The sequence below is a fragment of the Hypanus sabinus genome, chromosome 10, assembly GCF_030144855.1.
Source record: "Hypanus sabinus isolate sHypSab1 chromosome 10, sHypSab1.hap1, whole genome shotgun sequence".
Classification (NCBI taxonomy): Eukaryota; Metazoa; Chordata; class Chondrichthyes; order Myliobatiformes; family Dasyatidae; genus Hypanus; species Hypanus sabinus.
This window is the reverse complement of record NC_082715.1, coordinates 143,206,424-143,228,215: the sequence shown is the minus strand read 5'-3', so window position 1 is coordinate 143,228,215 and position 21,792 is coordinate 143,206,424. Positions and strand designations below refer to the sequence as shown.

General features: G+C 43.5%; 1 protein-coding gene across 5 annotated transcripts in view; it reads right to left on the bottom strand.

Moving 5' to 3' along the window:
- The window catches only part of LOC132401189 (sialate:O-sulfotransferase 2-like), a 764,445-nt gene that overhangs the window by 165,743 nt on the left and 576,910 nt on the right, over window positions 1-21,792 (bottom strand). For all 5 annotated transcript variants that reach the window (XR_009514518.1, XR_009514517.1, XM_059983172.1 and 2 more), the window contains one exon: window positions 969-1,090. Coding sequence is in view for 3 of the 5 variants with exons in the window: in XM_059983172.1 (XP_059839155.1) it covers window positions 969-1,090 (122 nt within the window). In the remaining 2 variants the exon portion in view is untranslated. The remainder of the gene's footprint in view (window positions 1-968; window positions 1,091-21,792) is intronic.

Sequence of the window (21,792 nt, the reverse complement as noted above, 5' to 3'; positions counted from 1 at the left end):
AATTACTTTCTGTCTCAATCCCATTCTCCTGCCTTCTCCCTGTAAACTCTGACTACTTAATAATCCAGAAACAATCAACCTCCACTTTAAATTTCCCCAGTGACCTGCTCTCCATAGCTGTCTGAGACAATGAAGTCCACAGATTCACCACCCTCTGGCTAAAGGTCAGTTCTGACTATGATACTAATCAAATTAAGCCCCAACTGCCTGCACATTGTCAGTGTCCCTCCATTCCCTGCCTGTTTATGTATCTGTCTAAATTATCTTCAATATTGCCATCGTACCTGTATTTCGAACACTTTACCTGATAATGAACTCTAGTCCCCTCCCAAACTCCGTGTAAAAACAAAATTTCCCTTAGACACAGAATCACAGAACACGACAGCACAGAAACAGGCCCTTTTGCACAACTAGTCCGTGCCAAACTTTTATTCATCCTAGTCCCATCGACCTGCTTGGGGACCACAACCATCCATAACCCTCCCATCTATTTACCTATCCAAACTTCCCTTAAATTTCACGTCGAACCCACATTCACCACTTCTGTTTGGAGGTCGTTCTATACTCACACCACCCACTGAGCGAAGAAATTCCAACTTAGGTTCCTTTAAACTTTCCTCCCCTCACCTTAAACCTATGTCCTTTAGTGTTTGACATTTCTACACTGGGAAAAGTGTTGCCCTAACTATGTCTTTCAACATGTTGTAAGCCTGTATCAGGTCGTTTGTTTTCTATCTGGTCTCCCCGTGGCATTCGTCTCCCCTTGCTGTCTGTCTCCCCGTGGCATCTGTCTCCCTTTGCTGTCTGTCTCCCCTTGCCATCTGACACTCCAGAGAAAACAATCCAGGTTTGCCCAGACTTTCCTTTTGTCTTTTCACTTCAGAATAATGACAGCAACACCGAGAGTTTCAATGCCAAATCCTTCAGCAGGAATCTACTCCAGTGTACATTAGTGGTTGGTAAGTTACCTTCTCAGTGCAGTGGTCCACACATTTATCCACGGACATGTTCTGCAGGACGGTGCTGGTGGGCAGGGCGAGGGAAACATTGGCTGGTCTTTTGAAACATCCTCGGAACAAGGCACTGCCATCTGGAACCAGACATCAAAGAAGGTGGGAAGTCAGGGTGAACATTATACACTCTCTTTTATTCCGTCATGGTGTAGGCATGTGCCTAATGGTTAATAATCTCAAGATCACCGCACTCCACACCACCAGGTCCAGGAACAGTTATTACCCCATAAACATCAGACTCCTGAACTTCACTCCCCTCAACACTGAACTGATTGCACAGCCTTTGGACTCACTTTCAAGGGCTCTACATCGCATGTTCTCAGTATTGTTTATTTATTTAGCAAATGGTGTGGAGTAGACCCTTCTGCCCTTCTGGCCATGCTGTCCCAGTAATCTCAACAACCCCAATTAAACCTAATCTAATTGTAGGACAATTTACAATGACCAATTAAGCTACACAGTATGACTTCAAACAGCAATAGGAAACCAGTGCAGACAGGAAAGGCCACACTTTTTACAGGGAAAATGTATAGAAACTCCTTACAAACTAGGCCGGAATCGATCTCTGAACTCCAACGCCCCTAGCTGTGATAACATTGTGCTAACCACTACACTATCGTTAATCTACATACGTATTTTTTATTTATTTGGGTTTTTTTCAGTATGTTCATTTATTATTATTTTTTGATTTACAGTTTGTCTTATTTTGCATGTTGGTTGTCTGGCAGTCTTTGTTTTGAGTTGATTTTTATTGACTTTATTGTATTTCTTTTTCCTGTAAATGCCCACAAAAAATGAATCTCAGGGTAGTACATACATAGATTGATAATAAATTTACATTGACTTTTTAACTTTGAACTTGATGGGTAAAGAAGCCAACTTTACATGAGCATCACAAAAAATGTGAGCACTGAATAGAAGTTGTAGAGGCAAATCGCAGTCCATCACGAAAACCATCCCTGCCACTCCTCTCTCAGCGCCTCAGTGAAACTGACATTATCAAAGACCCCAGCCACCCCGGAGATGAACTCAACCTCACAGTCTACCTCATCATGGCCTTTGCACCTTATTATCTGCCTGCATTTCACTCTCTATGTAACTGTGACTATATATTCTACACTCTTTTATTGTGTCTCACATGTATTTCATCTTGTGATGCATTTATGTTATGAAATGACCTGTTTGTAAGGCTTGCAAAACTGTTTGCAGGCTAAGTTTTTCTCTGTATCTCGGTACATGTGACAGTAATAAATCAATTGCTAATTACCAATTACCAGTTTATGGTTAATTCTCACAGTAAGGAACAATGGACTTGACCTCACATTCTACCTCACTCTGATCTTGCACCTTATTTTTTTCCCTGCAATGCACTTTCTCTGTAGCTGTTACACTTTATTCTGCATTCTGTTACTGTTTTATCTTGCTCTACCTCAATACACTAGTGCTGGACAAAGACCCACTGGCTCATTGAGTTCGGTGTGAGTATCTCTGTCTCTCATACAGATTCTCCATTGAACTCCCATAGACCAAGACCCACTGGCTCATTGAGTTCGGTGTGAGTATCTCTGTCTCTCATACAGATTCTCCATTGAACTCCCATAGACCAAGACCCACTGGGTCATCGAGTTCGGTGTGAGTATCTCTGTCTCTCATACAGATTCTCCATTGAACTCCCATAGACCAAGACCCACTGGCTCATTGAGTTCGGTGTGAGTATCTCTGTCTCTCATACAGATTCTCCATTGAACTCCCATAGACCAAGACCCACTGGCTCATTGAGTTCGGTGTGAGTATCTCTGTCTCTCATACAGATTCTCCATTGAACTCCCATAGACCAAGACCCACTGGCTCATTGAGTTCGGTGTGAGTATCTCTGTCTCTCATACAGTTTCTCCATTGAACTCTCAACATGCAAACACCAGATACCAAATGACTCCAGCAGTAGAAGTATTTCTATAGAACAAAACAATGATGTCAGGAGGGGGTGTCACACCCAAAAGATGAATCATTGCAAGAGAAATCAACAAGACCGTAAGTGCAGAATTAGGCCAATCAGTCCATTCGAACATGCCTTATTTAATATCCCTCTCAACCCCATACTCCTGCCGTCTCCCTGTGTCATTGATGCTATTACTAAATAAGTACCTGTTAACGTCTGCTTTCAATTGGTGCAGAAGAGATTTACCAGGATGCTGCCTGGACTAGACAGCAGGTCTGATCAAGATAGGTTGAGTAAGATAGGGCTTTTCTGATTGGAACAAAGAAAGATGAGAGATGACCTGATAGAGGTGTACAAAATGATATGTGGCATAGATTGAGTGGACAGCCAGAGAGTTTATCAGCATGTAGAAATGGTGATGACAAGGGGGCATAACTTCTACATCATTGGAGGAAAGTATATAGGGGATGACAGAGGTAGGGTTTTTATATCAAGTGGTGGGTGTGTGAGATGCCCTGCCAGGGTGGTGGTACAGGCAGATATGTCAGGGGCTTTTAAGAAATCTTAGGTAGGCACATGGATGATACAGTGGCATGCAAAGGTTGGGCACCCCTGGTCAAAATTCCTGTTACTGTGAATAGTTAAGCGAGTAGAAGATGAACTGATCTCCAAACATCATAAGGTTAAATATGAAACATTCTTTACAACATTTTAAGCAAGATTAGTGTATTATTTTTGCTTTGTACAATTTTAGAGTGAAAAAAAGGAAAGGAGCACCATACAAAAGTTTGGGCACCCCAAGAGATTTGGGCTCTCAGATAACTTTTACCAAGGTCCCAGCTCTTAATTAGCTTGTTAGGGCTATGGCTTGTTCATTAGGAAAGGCCAGGTGATGAAAATTTCAAAGCTAAACCCTGACTCCTCAAACCTTGTCCCAACAATCAGCAGCCATGGGCTCCTCTAAGCAGCTGCCTAGCACTCTGAAAATTAAAATAAAAGATGCCCACAAAGCAGCAGAAGGCAATGAGAAGATAGCAAAGTGATTTCAGGTAGCCATTTCCTCAGTTCATAATGTAATTAAGAAATGACCGTTAACAGGAACAGTGGAGGTCAAGTTGAGGTCTGAAAGACCAAGAAAACTTTCTGAGAGAACTGCTCATAGGATTGATAGAAAGGCAAATCATAACCCCTGTTTGACTGCAAAAGACCTTCAGGAAGATTTAGCAGACTCTGGAGTGATGGTGCACTGTTCTACTGTGCAGCGACACCTGCACAAAAATGACCTTCATGGAAGAGTCATGAGAAGAAAACCTTTCCTGCATCCTCACCACAAAAGTCAGCATCAGAGGTTTGAAAAGGAACATCTCAACAAGCCTGATGCGTTTTGGAAACAAGTCCTGTGGACTGATGTAGTTGAAATAGAACTTTTTGGCTGCAATGAGCAAAGGTATGTTTGGAGAAAAAAGGGTGCAGAATTTCATGAAAAGAACACCTCTCCAACTGTTAAGCACGGGGGTGAATCAATCATGCTTTGGGCTTGTGTTGCAGCCAGTGGCACAGGGCACATTTCACTGGTAGAGGGAAGAATGAATTCAATTAAATTCTGGAAGCAAACATCGCACTGTCTGTTAAAAAAAAAGCTAAAGATGAAAAAAGGATGGCTCCTGCAACAGGATAAATCAGTGAGTTGTTTTGTTATGTCTCCCCTCTCACTGTGAAACAGGTACTCCTCTTTTTCTCTTAATAGTGAACGAGAGCCTGTGGTATGTTGAATACCTGGTGAACGAGCAGTCTTTGGGGTACTGCAAGTCTGGGTCTTTGCTGATGCTTTGCTACATGCTTGAGTGCTCGGTGGGGGAGGGGGTTGTGCCGATGCTTCTTGCTGGTGGGGGGGGGGTCGTTGCTTTGCTGCTGGGAGGGGAGCTGGGGGTGCTGTGGGGATCTACCACTTAACTGTCGTTCATTCTTTGGGGCACTCCTCTGTTTTTGTGGATGTTTGTGAAGAGCAAAATTTTCAGGATGTATATTGTATAGATTTCTGACATTAAATGAAGATATTGAAACTTAATAACTTGGCCTCCACATCTGTCTGTGGCAATGAATTCCACCACAGACTCCTCACCCTCTGGCTAAAGAAATTCCTCCTCATCTCTGTTCTAAAGGGACGAACTTCTGTTCTGAGGATGTGACCTCTGTCCTGCACTGCCCCACTATAGGAAACATCCTCTGCATGCCCAGTTATCTAGACATTTCAATATACAATAGCTTTCAATGAGATCCCTCCTCCATCTTCATTCCTCTAAACTCCAGCAGGTACAGGTCCAGAGCCATCAAACTACCATTATATTAACTCTTTCATTCCCAGGATCATTCTAGTGAACATTCTTTGGACCATCTCCAATGCCAGCACATCCTTTCTCGATAAGTGGCCCAAAAATGATCACAATACTTCAAGTGAGGTCTGAGCAATGCTTTATAAACCTCAGCTGGAATGTTTCCAGAGTCTCTCAGGCTCTGCAGAGTAAGTCTGACTGACGTTGAGCTGAGACAGCAGCAAAATAAAAATGGGTGCAGAAAGTTTGTGTAAAATTACAGACACAAGGGATTCTGCAGATGCTGGAAACCCAGAGAACCCACACAAAATGCTGGAGAAACTCAGCAGGTCAGGCAGCATCTATGGAGGGGAATAAACATTTTGGGTGGAGACCCTTCATCTGGTAAAATTATAGAGGCTTTTTAAAAATTGCTGGTTATGGCCATAGAAGTGAAGTTGAACCTGAGCTGCTGGGAAACTGAAGAAACGACAGGCAGAACGCCAAGTGGCGTCCTGACAAAGGGTCTCGGCCCGAAACATCGACAGCGCTTCTCCCTGTAGATGCTGCCTGGCCTGCTGCGTTCCACCAGCAGCTTGTGTGTTGCTTGAATTTCCAGCATCTGCAGATTTCCTCGTGTTTGCCAAGCGGAGTGACAGTTTTCCACTTGGTGTTAAAACACAGAACTGCTTTCAATGATTTGTATTCAACAAATCGGGGTCCTCTTTCAACTCCAATTTTACCAGCTTCCCCCACTCTGTTCGAAGTGTTAAATCTGTTTCTTTTCACTGTCGTTTCACAAACAGTTAATGAAATCACTGGTTGTTAAACATACAACATTCACAGAATGTGATCTCGTCATCAGGAATGAATACTGAAACACTCACACTGTGAAATCACTGGTTATCACTGGAAATTAGGAATGAATAAAGAAACTACTACACTGAAATCACTGTTTGTACACTGTTGACAGAATATGATCTCATCATCGGGAATGAATAATGAAACTCCACAGTGTACACCTGTAGTAACACTGCTTCAGCACTTTCAAAGCAGATTGTGAGCCACTCAAGCCAGATTAATGAAGATGTTTCATCCCTGCACACTGCTGTGGGGCTGATGTGCAGGTAGTACATCACCCCCCCATTACTTCCAGCACTCAATTTCTGATCAATTGTGTGTCTGAACTCCACTTCAAATCCAAACTCCCCCGAACACCATCTCTCCTCCCAACCCAACACAATTCTAAACACAAACAAAATACTGTGGGAGCTCAGCTGGGACTCAGGAAGCATCAGTCCCACTGAATGGTCTCGGCCTGAAAGATCGACTATTCCTTTTCCTCCGTAAAGGCTGCCTGACCAGCTGAGTTTCTCCAGCATTCGGAGTGTGTAATTGAAGACTTCCATCATCTACAGAATCTCCTGTGTCTATAGTTTTAAATGACAGTGGTATACGCTCTGTGGCCATTTCATTAAATACCTCCTCAAAGCGTCCACAGAGTGTACAGCACATTCATGGTTGTCCGCTGTGTAGCCCATCTACTGTTGTGCACAGAGCTGTTCTTCTGCACACCACTGTTGAAATGTGTGGATATAGGATTACTGTCCTCTCCCTTTCAGGCTGAATCAACCCAGCCATTCTCCTCTGACCCCTCTCATTAACAAGGCATTTTTGCCCTCAGAACTGCCCCTCGATGTTTGTTGTTTTTTGTATCATTCTCTGTAAATTCTAGAGATTGTGGTGCGTGAAAATCCCAGGAGATCATCAGTTTCTGAGATACTCAAACTACTCCAACTGGTGCCAAGAATCATTCCATGGTCAAAGTCACTTAGATCCCATTTCTTCCCCATTCTGATGTTGGGTCTGAACAACAACCGAACTGCTTAACCATGTTTGAATGCTGTTATGCAGTGAGTTGCTGCCTCATGATTGGCTGATTAACGGGCAGGTGTATCTAATAAAGTGGCACAGAGTGTGGAGTCACAGAATCACGCCCCATAGAAACAGGCCCTTTGGCCAACCGCAACTGTTGGTCACTGTAACAGCATCAAATTTACCAATAGTGAAAGATCAGTCTGTTTTACATCTTCCTCAAGGTTTTATCTCACCAATAGAAATTGATTTGTATAGACACTGAGGGTCTCATCTCTGGGACTTACTCGTATAGAGAATGGGGGAGGAACAGAGTAACATAGGAGGATTAACAGCATCTGATCACGCACGGCGTAGGAACGTGGGGGAGTGGCAGCTATCTGTTGATGCATGTCCCCATCACATCAAAAACATCCCCCTTCAACGTCTTTGGGAGCTGTTGCCCATGTGACAAGACTGCTTCCTCTGTTGCTGTGAGCCATTCTAATATTGAGTACATTGATTGAAGGAGCTGATCATGTCATTCTAGTGACTGAGTGAGTAAATGCTAATGTATGCCTCAGAGGAGAAGCAAATTACGGAAAATGATGCATTAAATACCAATCATTTCCATCTACTTGTACTAAGGTATTCAGTATTAAATTACATTTCACTTAATGTCATGCAAACAAATTAACACGTGTGCTACTCCACAGAGAGGCTAGTATTGCTTGATTGAATTCTTGGAAAATCACAAGGTGGTTAAAATACTTTTGATGCATTTGTTTTTATTTCATTCTGTGGTTTCTGCTCAGGTGTTGGTCCTGTCCAGGTGGGCCAGACCCTCGCTCTGCCGTGCAGGTGTGAATCTTACTCCGGGAACTTGAGAGCACACGCCTGGGCTGACTGCGAGGTGCAGTTATCGAGCGAGCAGTCAACGTTCTGGACCACTGGCTCCGAGACGCTAGTTCGAATCCCAGCACAGCAGCTGGGGACTCGTTAAATAAATCTGGAATTGAAGTGAGTCTCAGTAACGGTGACAGTGAAACTACTGGACTGTTGTAAAAACCCATCTGGTTCTCTAATGGCTTCTGCTTTGCACTCAGATACTCTCAGCACGCTTAGAAAGATTCCAATATCTAATGCACATTTATTATCAAACGATATATAAAGAATACAACCCTGAGATTTGTCCTCTGACAGACAGCCACAAAAGAAAGAAACCATTCAAGAAAACCTCAAACATCCAATGTGAGAAAAAAAAAGAACAAATTGTGCAAACAGTAAAAAGTGAGTGAACAAACGTGCCTGTCAAACATCAGACCTGTTGTCCAGTATTCGGCTTAGTTCAGTTCGCACTGCCAGACCAGCAAATGCGGGCTGCAAGGCCACTCTTTGCCAAAGTGCCCCAGTCCACATTGATCTCCCCAAGCAAACCACTCAAACACTGCAACAGAACATGCTAATGCAAATCCACAAATACACGCAGCGTGAACCTGAATGTCCCCCACAACAAATCTACAGCTTCACTGATCAGCCCTGGCAACGTGGCTCCCAGGACTCCTACACTTTCCTCCAAAAGCAGCTACTGCCAGGGAGAGGAAGACCAGACAAACACAGGCAGACGGCGCCACTCCCCTATCCTCCGTTCTCATGCTCATTGACTTTGACCTTGCCCAATGTCTCAGTAGGCAAGAAACAATGGAATCTATCATGTGGCCTCGATGCCTCCATAGAAGAGAAGTAAAGGAATTCACCATGGGCTCACACCCTCGATGCCTCAATAGGAGAGAAGTAAAGGAGTCAATCATGAGCTCTCACCCTCGATGCTTCAATAGGAGAGAAGCAATAGAGTCGATCATTGGATCTCCCCCTCGATGCCTCAATGGGGAGAAGAAATGGAGTTGATCGTGGGCTCTCAGCCTCAATAGGAGAGAAGAAATGGAGTCGATCATGGGCTCTCCCCTTGATGCCTCAGTAGGAGAGAAGCAATGGAGTCGATCATGGGGTCGTGCACTCGATGCCTCAATAGGAGAGAAGTAGCTGGATGAGCAGCTGAATCACTCAAGCAATTCAGGTTAGGGACAAAATACTGGTCCCTGGGATTAGTATTGATAGTATTGTGAGCCTGGTGGGCCAATGGGCTTATTTCCGTGTTCTCTGACTCACTATGGCTCTAATTGGATGTCAGGGATGGATAACTTCCCAGCTCTTTATTGAGATATTGAATTTTCAGAGTGTGCCTGTAATGCTGAGATCCTCCAGGATTTATTATGAAATTCAGAATAGGCTCTGCCAGCCCGACTAGTCACATGGCCTTGTAACCCACCGTTTAACTCCAGCCTAATCACGGGACAATTTACAATGACCATTTAGCCGACTAACCAGTAGGTCTTTGAATTGTGGGATCCCGAAGGAAACCCACTCAATTCACAGAGAAAACATACAAACTCCTTACAGACGGTGCTGGAATTGAACTCCGGAATGCCCCAAGCAGTAACAGCATTGCGCTAACCATTACACTACTGTGGCGCCCCATTTCAGGGAAGTGAATTACCACACTTCAGGGAAAAGGGAAACGAGTTAGTCTGGAGTCAACCGCACCACATGGAAGATTTAAACAGTCTTCTGCTGAAATCTTCGAAGATGAGTAACAATGCACAGACCAATAAAGGGAATTCATTTATCAGCAGTTCTAATTAAAGCTGAGTTACCAGTGTGACCTATAAGACATCTCCAGAGAAAACGTGCTGGGGAATCCATTCTCGAGAAGCAGGATGTCTTTAGTGGGAAGCTGAGACAGGGCAAGAGATTGCCGAGAGATGGCAACTTATTTCCCTGGTGGAATAACACTTCACTAAACAAATATAATTGCTGTCAGGGAACCACACAAAACCCTTCCAGTTTCCTCGATATCCTACGACCTCCCTTTTGTAATTTGATCAAGGCGATGGAAACCAAAGATGAGCTGTGCTTGTTTTGTATTCAGCTGACAGGAAGGATCCTCTGTGGGTTCTGGAGAGATTTTTCAAAGCCTCCACATTACCACAGCAATCTGCATTACATTGTCTCTTTGGCACACTGAACTATTACAAGGTGCTTCAGTGGAACATTATCAATCGCAACAACAATAGATCAAGCAAAATAAGGAGATAATGACTCGTTTGGAACAAACTCAGTCAGAGGTAAATTTGTGTAAATATACTCAGCGACTTTTCTAGATTCCTCCTGTAGGTAATAAAGCAGCCACTGAGTGTGTGTTCATGGTCTTCTGCTGCTCTAGCCCGTCCACTTTAAGGTTCAGGAGATGTGTTGTGGTTTGAGATGTTCTTCCGCACACCACTGTTGTAATGCATGGCTATTTGAGTAACTGTCAGCTTGGACCAGTCTGGCCATTCTCCTCCGATCTCTCCGATTAACAAGACCTGCCGCTCACCGGATGTTTGTTGTTTTTCTCTGTAAACTCTCGAGGCCGTTGTGTGTGAAAATCACAAGGGATCAGCAGTTTCTGAGATCCTCAAACCACCCGGTCTGGCACCGACAATCATTCCACGGTCAAATTCACTGACATCACATTTCCTCTGATCATCAACTGAACGTCTTGACCACGTCTGCATGTCTTTATGCATGGACCTACTGCCACACGATTGGTTGATTAGATATTTGCATGAACAGGTGTACCTAATAGAGTGGTCACTGTGAGTATTTCATTCATACAAGAGGAGAGAGAAGCTGAGGGGTTAAAAGACAGAACTTGGGGTGTCAAGATCCAGGCAGCTGAAGGGATGGCTGTCAATACTGGATTAAAACTTGGAAACCTGTAGCATCAGGAATTAAAGGAATGTAAAGGGAGGGTCTAGTGCTGGTTGGGGGGTTTACAGAGAGAGGACTGGGTCATATCACTGAAAATACATGTGAGAATTTTAATGCTGAGTTACTCAGGTGGTATATTGACCTAATGGTTAGCACAATGTTCGTAGTGTCAGTGATCCAGGTTCAATCCCATTGCTGTCTGTAAGGAGTTTGCAAGCTCTCCCCATGATTGCGTGGGCCTCCTCCAGGTGTTCTGCTCTCCTCCCACATTCGAGAGACATTCAGATTAGGGTAGGTGTTAAGAAGTTGTACACATGCTATGTTGGTGCTAGAAGCACAAAGACACTTGTGGGCTGCCCCCAGCACAATTCTCGGACTGTGTTGGTCGTTGACGCAATCGATGTATTTCAATGTATGCTTCGATGTAAACATGGTAATTGCAGCTAATCGTTGGATCTTTGAATGGGAGCTGTAGCAGGGTTTGTTACGAGTTCTCTACATGAGAAGTAGACAATGTCCATGTTGAAGAACAATTATAAAACAATATCGGAAAATGAATTTGAAGAAGTATTGAGACAAATGAAGTGAAATAAACAGCAGAGATTTCTTTATTAAACCAACTCCTCTTTCCCCAGATTCCAATGTGTCACAGAAGCTCTTTGAAGCATCTATCTGAAAGCAAACTATCCCTGAATTCATCTGTTTAACCCTGTAGCCTCTCATTCTTGAACAAACAGTTGGGAAATGGGTGAATTCATTAAGTGCAAGATGCAGTAGGCAGCGTCCAACATGATTAAAGAAACTCAGGTTGCAAGCTGATTTTCCCCAGACATTGTTTTGCTCTGCATCTATTCAAGAGAAGCTCACAGTTAACTCAAAAGCTTCATTCTCTTTAAAATGGTCCAGGCACTCCGACATATCTGCACAGAAAGGATGAAAGAATAAATTATGGGCAGTGCAAGACCCTGTTGCCTTCAGTGGGTGCTATACTAGTGGCTTTGCACTCTCTCCACAATCTTTACAACGGGTGTTTTGTTTCCAGCAATCAGAATATTAAATCTTGTAAATACTCAGCATTTATAGGGACATATAAACAGAGGTAATATTTCAGGTCAATGATCCTGTACTGGAATGGGGGGAAAAATTAGAAATATGAAGCTGCAGAGAAAGGGAGCTAGGGCAGAAGAAGGAACTTGATGTGCCGCACTCTATTGGCACCAGGTTTGATGTGAGTGAAGTTATCCACACCAGCTCGGGAATCAGACGGTTACTGTTCCTGAACCTGGTGGTGTGAGACCAAAGGCCAGGCTCTGACTCTGAGACACAGATCATTTTAATTACTCTCACAAGGAGGCTCTAAGGATGTTTCAGATTCATTTACAAGTACTAGGCCTAATAATGGAAAGAAAATGGACAATATATCAAATTTTATAATATTTCTTTCATCACAGGCTGCACAGAAATGGAAAATAGGCAAGATATCATTAGTTTTTATGACCTTTTACATACTTAACTGCAATGATTGTGGAATTTGTAATGAGGGATTGTATATCTGAATACTTTCTATCTGGAGAACAGGAACAATGTCAGCTCAGTAAAGACCCCCGATCCATTTGGGCTGATCTCTGTAAGTCCGTCAGTTGCGCCTCAGTGGGTAATAATCTTACTTTAGATACTGAAGGCTGTGGGGTCAAATATTGAGATGGCCTGGTAGCACAATGCTTTACAGTGCCAGTGACCTGGGTTCAATTCCCACCATTGTCTGTAAGGAATTTCATGCAACTGATGCCAAAGACGTCTGGGTTAGAAGGCTAATTGGTCACTCCGGTAATATTTCGACTGCATGGGCTTGTCGGGCTGGAAGAGCTCGTTACTGGCTGTATATCAAAATAAATAAAAATTTACTCTAGAGCTTGAGTACGAACATCAGTGTTGATGTATTGAGGGATTGTACCTCAGTAGAATATTCAACTGAGACCTGCTCTCTGATGTGTGTGTGACACCCTATACCTTAGTTTTTGAAATGTAATTCGAAATTTGAAGATTATGGTGAACTTGTACAAACTAAAAACGTTGTGGAGACCCATTTCCTGGCACATCCGAACCGACTCACAATTAGCCACCGTTCCGGCTAAGGGAGATAGCCTACGGGGGTTTGTGAGTACGTGTCTTTTGGAGCATCCGCGCCCATGGGGACGGGTTGAGGGAGGCTTTAAATCAAGGCTGTTTAGTTCGAATAAAGTTACCTTTGACTGCAGTGTCTTTATTTTAGCGCTGCGTGTAGCGCTAAACCACTACAACGTGTTTTTTATCGCTATTGATATACATCACCACTGCCAATGCCTGACACCCGAAGGTGCGCGCTTTCTTTTAATTCTTCGATCCAAGGTAGGCTAACTATGTAACCTTCAACCTAACGTCTTTTTTTCGGAGTTCAAAATGTTTTTGTTGCATGCAGAAATGTAATTTCATTTTCTCTGCAAGAGTTCGTCAATTTCATAAATGTAACACATTATAGTTTGTTTATACATAGCATAAAGGCAAAAAAAAACGTTGTATGAAGTGTTATTTCATTTTAAATGTCAAACGGGTTTTGTGGCTCCCAGTGTTTTCTTTTCTGTGGGAAATGGGTCCATATTGGCTCTTTCAGTGGTAAACGTTGCCGACCCCTGCCCTATACGGATGAACAGCAAGCTCTCATTCTAAATTATTGAGAAAAAGGAACTGCATTATTTATCAATTATCTAATTGCTGACTGGAGTAGTACAAACTGTGTGTCCAAGGGGGTACAACAGTGACTACACTTCAAAGCAACTTGGTACGTGCCTGAAAATCAATGAAGGTTGCTATCAAAATGCAGGCCTTGGTAAAGTAGTTTTATGTTAATTCCCCTCGTGATTATTCGGCTCATTATTAAGCAGGTCCTTTTCACCATATAAAAGCCTGAAAGCACATACTACTGGACTCAAGGACAACTTTAATCCCACTATTATAGAACTATTACTAGTACAGTAAATTGAACTCCTGACTTTGTTATCCACTGTTAAATAAGGGGGCCAGGACGGAGTACAGTACCCCAGGAGTGGCTTCACCACCACCCTGTACCATTCAAAGTCAAAATAAATACATGATCAAAGTACATTCAGTATATGTCACCATCTACTGCTTGAGATGAATTTTCCTGCTGGTATTTACAGGAAAACACAATAGAAATTACGAGAAACTATAACTAGCAACATCAAACAACCAATGTGCAAAATAAGACAAATCCTGCAAATAATAAAAAAGTAAACCAATAAGATAGAGTACATAAGTTGTAGAATCCGTAAAGTGTGTCCAGAGATGTGGAGTCAGTTCATTGTTGAGGACAGTGAAGCTATCCACACTGGTTCAGAAGCCTGATGGTTGTAGAGTAATAACTGTTCCTGAACCTGGTGGTGTGGGACCTGATGGTTGTAGGGTAATAACTGTTCCTGAACCTGATGGTGTGGGTCCTGATGGTTGAGGGTAATAACTGTTCCTGAACCTGGTGGTGTGGGTCCTGATGGTTGAGGGTAATAAATGTTTCTGAACTTGGTGGTGTGGGACCTGATGGTTGAGGTAATAACTGTTCCTGAACCTGGTGGTGTGGGTCCTGATAGTTGAGGGTAATAACTGTTCCTGAATCTGGTGCTGTGGGACCTGATGGTTGAGATAATAACTGTTCCTGAACTTGGTGGTGTGGGACCTGATGGTTGAGGTAATAACTGTTCCTGAACCTGGTGGTGTGGGTCCTGATGGTTGAGGGTAATAACTGTTCCTGAACCTGGTGGTGTGGGACCTGATGGTTGAGGGTAATAACTGTTCCTGATCCTGGTGGTGTGGGACCTAGTGGTTGTAGGGTAATAACTGTTCCTGAACCTGGTGGTGTGGGACCTGATGGTTGAGGTAATAACTGTTCCTGAACCTGGTGGTGTGGGACCTAGTGGTTGTAGGGTAATAACTGTTCCTGAACCTGGTGGTGTGGGATCTGATGGTTGAGGGGTAATAACTGTTCCTGAACCTGGTGCTATGAGACCTGATGGTTTTAGGGTAATAACTGTTCCTGAACCTGGTGGTGTGGGACCTGGTGGTTGTAGGGTAATAACTGTTCCTGAACCTGGTGGTGTGGGACCTGGTGGTTGTAGGGTAATAACTGTTCCTGAACCTGGTGGTGTGGAACCAGTTGGTTGAGGGTAATAACTGTTCCTGAACCTGGTGGTGTGGGATCTAAGGCTCCTGTACCTCCTGGCAGTAGGGAGAAGAGAGCTGGGCCTGAATGCTGGAGGTCGTTAGTGATGGCTGCTGCATTCTTGTGATAGTTTTCCATGTAAACGTTCTGAATGATGGGGAGGATTTTGCCTGTGATGAGCTGGGCTGAATCCACAGCCTTTTGTAGACTTTTCTGTTCCAATCAGGCCATGGTGCAACCAGTCAGGATACTCTCCACTGTGCTTCTATGCAAGTTATTCAAAGATTTAGGTGAGATGACAAATCTACGCCAACTTCAAAGAAAGTAGAGGTGCTGCCATGCCTCGTTTGTGATGGCACTTGTACGCTGGTCCCAGGACAGATCCTCTGAAATGGCAACAACAAGGAATTTAAAGTTACTGACCCTCTCCATCTCCGATCCCCTAATATGGACTGGCCATGGACCTCTGGCTTCCTGCTCTTTGGTTTTATTGACATTGAGTGAGAAGTTGTTGTTATTGTAACAATGATTCTCTGTTCTAAACTCCACCCCCTTTCCAATAAAGACCGTCTTCCCCATGCATTACTCACTGCACTGCAAACTCTTATTTGATTTTTGTAAAAGAACACTTAGATCCTGCTACACTTCACTCATTTACAATCTCTCTTTAAAATGAAGTCTGCTTTTTGATTCTACTTAGGAAGGACATCAGCTCAGACTTTCTCACATTAAGCTCCATTTCACCCAAACTGTCTCTATTGTGGAGACCCAAGAGACTGCAGAAGCTGGAATCTGGAGCAGGACACCGAGTGGGTCAGGCAGCATCTGTGGAGGCAAACGGACGGTCCAGATGAAGGGTCTCGACCGAAATGCCAACTATTTCCCTCCACAGATGCTGTCTGACCGACTGAGTTCCTCCAGCATCTTGATGTTTTGCTATTTATATCCCATTGTAGTCACGATATCCTGATCACAACATGACCTTTCACCTGATTCCGTGCCAGAGACCAACCTGCGTATCCTACATTCTGCCCATTCTCTCAGGCCTGGTATGGAGGCTCGAAAGCACAGGATCACAAGACCATCAGAGGGTCAGAGATTCACTCATCTCCATCACAGACACAACCGTCCCCACCGCTGAAGACATCTTCAAAAGATGGCGCCTCAAGAAGGTGACAATCTCTGAGCATCCTCACCACTCGAGACGTGCTCTCTTCTCACTACTTCCATTAGAGAAGAGACGTAGGAGCCTGAAGAGCCACACTCGGTGTTTAGGAACCGTGTCTTCCTCTCTGCCACCAGAATTCGGAACGGTCCATGAACACAGCCTCACTGTTCCGGTTCCACATTATTTATTTATTTATCGGTTTATCAACTGTTTGTGTCTTACAGTAACTTTTTATGCCTTGGGCTGTACTGCTACCACAAAACAAAGAATTTCACAACAGATGTCGGGAATAATAATCCTGATTCTGATAAATAGAAGATATCCCAGCAATCCTTTTGACAATTCCACCCTGGGAAAAAGGCTCTTCTTATTCAACTTGTCTATATCTCTCATAATTTTATATACTTCTACCTGATCATCCTTAAACCTGTTCCAAGTTTAATCATTTTCTCCTTGTAGCTAATACTCTCTGATCCAGACCACATCGAATCCAATCCTTTCTGCACCCTCTCCAGAGCTTCTTTATCTTTCTGTAACACTGCAGTCAGAATTGCAAACAGTACTCCAAATGTGGCCTAAACAGGGTTTTCTACCGCTGCAATATGTCTTGCCAATGTTTACACCCAATGCAATGTATTTGGAATGATGGCTCTACCACCAGAGGGTGGGGTGTGATGAAGGGACAGGGCAGGAAGGTGGATTCACTGGAGCTGGAGGTGACTGTGAAACATAAAGGACCAAAATACCAGAAAGATTTATAGAACAGGTCTGGATTTTGGTCTTGATGTGGAGGGCATCACAAACTGAGTGAGGATCAGGTAATGAGAGAAATGAGAACCTGAGTAAGGTGACGAAACAGACCGTGTGTCTGGCTGGGGTGACGATACAAACCGTGCGTCTGACTGGGGTGATGATACAGACCGTGCGTCTGGCTGGGGTGACGATACAGACCGTGCGTCTGACTGGGGTGACGATATAGACCGTGCGTCTAACTGGGGTGACGGTACAGACCGTGTGTATCACTGGGGTAACGAAACAGACTGTGCGTCTGACTGGGGTGATGAAACAGACCGTGTGTATCACTGGGGTGACGAAACAGACCGTGCGACTGGCTGGGGTGACGATACAGACCGTGCGTCTGGCTGGGGTGACGATACAGACCGTGCGTCTGGCTGGGGTGATGATACAGACCGTGCGTCTAACTGGGGAGATGATACAGACCGTGTGTCTGACTGGGGTGAGGATACAGACCGTGTGTCTGGCTGGGGTGACGATACAGACCCTGTGTCTGGCTGGGGTGACGATACAGACCGTGTGTCAGACTGGGGTGATGATACAAACAGCAGATCTAACAAAGCATTGTTCAGCTGCACTTGTGGTATTGTTAACAATTCTGGGCCACTTATCTAATAAAGGACGTGCTGGAGATTCACAAAATGATCCCACGATGTATGAGGAGCAATTGATAGCTCTGGGCCACTAGAGTTTTGAAAAATGAGGGGGATCTCACTAAATCTTATCTAATATTGAAAGGCTTAGATAGAGTGGCTGTGTAGAGGATAGTGGGGGAGTCTACTATCAGAGACTCAGAATAGAAGTTCGACCCTTTTAGGACAGAGAAAGGGAGGAATTTCTTTTGCTTGAAAGTGGTGAATCTGTGAAATTCATTGTCACATTCAGCTATGGAAGCCAAGTCACTTGGTATATCTAAAGGAGAGATTATTTTTTTGATTAGTAAGGGCGTCATAGGTTACGGGGAGAAGACAGGGTGAATGGTGCTGAAAGGGATAATAAATCAGCCATGATGGAATGGTGGACCAGATTCGATGGGCTGAACGGCCTAATTTTGCTCTTTATGTTTATGGTCTTATGGTCTAAAGCTGTGATGAGGACATGTTGTTTGAAACTGAACTGGAGGTCAATTAGCACACTGCGGTGTGCAGAATCTGGTTTAATGTGAATGAAAAGCCATTGAAGGAAATGAAACTAGGACTTCAGGGATCATTTTATACCTTTCCCAAATTACAAAGGGCATTGCCTATTGTATATTAATCCATACCCATTCTATTTGGTCGATACGTCACTGCAATTAAACCGAACATTACGCATTTCCCCTGTTAACATCGAGTGCATTGAGAATAAACAGCCAAGGGTGAACCTGTCCAACCATGGAGAATTGGCCAATACCTACCCCCATAACAGAAGCAGTAACATGAGATTAATAACACTGAGGTGGAACTGAATGATAATTCACTAATGAAGGTAAAAGTAATTAAAAATAATTATGAAAGAGCACAAGATTATCATTAGGAAAGTAACTGTAATTATTGTCATTAAATTATGTATAGATTTGTTGGATAACTCTCTCAAGTCTCCAGACAAAGTTCATCAGCACATTTGATCTTCAACCAGACGTAATATAAATGATTTAAGCACTGCTGTTTCTGCACCCTGAATGCAAATGAGACTTCACACATAGTCAGTCAACCACAATGCAATTGCTTCCATTCATAATAAGAGATTTAGCATCAATTAACATTTAATCAACTTTCTATTGTTTTGAAATAACTTTTAATTTTTCTGCAGATTAATGAGACTTTCACACTCAGATCGAACAAAGGAAAATACAAAATGGGAATTAAAGGAGGCTACTTGGCCCCTCGAGTTCATAGAAACATAGAAAATAGGGGCAGGAGTAGGCTATTTGGCCCTTTGAGCCTGCACCGCCATTCAGTATGATCATGGCTGATCATCCAGGAACCCTGTACCTGCTTTCTCTCCATACCCCTGATCCCTTTAGCCACAAGGGCCATATCTAACTTCCTCTTAAATATAGCCAATCAACCAGCCTCAACTGTTTCCTGTGGCAGAAAATTCCACAGACTCACCACTCTCTGTGTGAAGAAGTTTTTCCTCATCTCGGTCCTAAAAGGCTTCCCCTTTATCCTTAAAATGTGAGTCCTCCTTCTGAACTTCCCCAACATCAGAAACTATCTTCCTGCATCTAGCCTGTCCAATCCCTTTAGAATTTTATACGTTTCAATAAGATCCCCCCTCAATCTTCTAAATTCCAGTGAGTATAAGCCTAGTCGATCCAGTCTTTCTTCATATGAAAGTCCTGCCATCCCAGGAATCAATCTGGCGAACCTTCTCTGTACTCCCTCTATGGCAAGAATGTCTTTCCTCAGATTAGGGGACCAAAACTGCACACAATATTCTAGGTGCAGTCTCACCAAGGCCTTGTACAACTGCAGTAGAACCTCCTACTCTTGTACTTAAATCCTTTTGCTATGAATGCCAACATACCATTTGCCTTTTTCACCGCCTGCTGTACCTGCATGCCCACCTTCAATGACTGGTGTACAATGACACCCAGGTCTCGTTGCACCTCCCCTTTTCCTAATTGGCCACCGTTCAGATAATAATCTGTTTGCCTGTTCCTGCAACCAAAGTGGATAACCTCACATTTATCCACATTAAATTGCATCTGCCATGAATTTGCCCACTCATCTAACCTATCCAAGTCACGCTGCATCCTCTTAGCATCCTCCTCACAGCTAACACCGCCGCCCAGCTTCATGTTATCCGCAAACTTGGAGATGCTGCATTTAGTTCCCTCGTCTAAATCATTAATATATATTGTAAACAACTGGGGTCCCAGCACTGAACCTTGCGGTACCCCACTAGTCACTGCCTGCCATCATGAAAAGGTCCCGTTTACTCCCACTCTTTGCTTCCTGTCTGCCAACCAATTCTCTATCAATACCATACCCCCAATACCGTTTGCACACTAATCTCCTGTGTGGGACCTTGTCAAAAGCCTTTTGAAAATCTAAATATACCACATCCACTGGCTCGCCCCTATCCACTCTACTAGTTAAATCTTCAAAAAATTCTATAAGATTCGTCAGACATGATTTTCCTTTCACAAATCCATGCTGACTTTGTCCGATGATTTCACCTCTTTCCAAATGTGCTGTTATCACATCTTTGATAACCAACTCTAGCATTTTCCCCACCACCGATGTCAGACTATAATTCCCCGGTTTCTCTCTCCCACCTTTTTTAAAAAGTGGGGTTACATTAGCCACCCTCCAATCCTCAGGAACTAATCCAGAATCTAAGGAGTTTTGAAAAATTATCACTAATGCATCCACTATTTCTTGGGCTACTTCCTTAAGCACTCTGGGATGCAGACCATCTGGCCCTGGGGATTTATCTGCCTTTAATCCCTTCAATTTACCTAACACCACTTCTCTACTAACATGTATTTCCCTCAGTTCCTCCATCTCACTGGACCCTCAGTCCCTTACTATTTCCGGAAGATTATTTATGTCCTCCTTAGTGAAGACAGAACCAAAGTAGTTATTCAATCGGTCTGCCATGTCTTTGTTCCCTATGATCAATTCACCTGTTTCTGACTGTAAAGGACCTACATTTGTCTTGACCAATCTTTTTCTTTTCACATATCTATAAAAGCTTTTATAGCCAGTTTTTATGTTCCCTGCCAGCTTTCTCTCATAATCTTTTTTCCCTTTCCTAATTAAGCCCTTTGTCCTCCTCCGCTGGTCTCTGAATTTCTCCCAGTCCTCAGGTGTGCCGCTTTCTTTTGCTAATTTATATGTTTCTTCTTTGGACTTGATACTATCCCTAATTTCCCTTGTCAGCCACGGGTGCACTACCTTCCCTGGTTTATTCTTTTGCCAAACTGGGATGAACAATTGTTGTAGTTCATCCATGCGATCTTTAAATGCTTGCCATTGCATATCCACTGTCAACCTTTTAAGTATCATTTGCCAGTCTATCTTAGCTAATTCACATCTCATACCTTCAAAGTTACCCTTCTCTAAGTTCAAAACCTTTGTTTCTGAATTAACTATGTCACTCCCCATCTTAATGAAGAATTCCACCATATTATGGTCACTCTTACCCAAGGGGCCTCGCACGACAAGATTGCTAACTAACCCTTCCTCATTGCTCAATACCCAATCGAGAATGGCCTGCTCTCTAGTTGGTTCCTCGACATGTTGGTTCAGAAAACCATCCTGCATACATTCCAAGAAATCCTCTTCCTCAGCACCCTTACCAATTTGGTTCACCCAATCTATACGTAGATTGACGTTGCCCATTATAACTACCGTTCCTTTATTGCACGCATTTCTAATTCCCTGTTTAATGCCATCCCCAGCCTCACTACTACCGTTAGGTGGCCTGTACACAACTCCCATCAATGTTTTCTGCCCCTTAGTATTATTCACCTCTACCCATATCGATTCCACATCCTCCAGGCTAATGTCCTTCCTTTCTTTTGCATTAATCTCCTCTCTAAACAGCAATGCTACCCCACCTCCTTTTCTTTCCTGTCTATCCCTCCTGAATATTGAATATCCCTGGATGTTGAGCTCCCATCCTTGGTTACCCTGGAGCCATGTCTCTGTGATCCCAACTATATCATATTCATTAATAACTATCTGCACATTCAA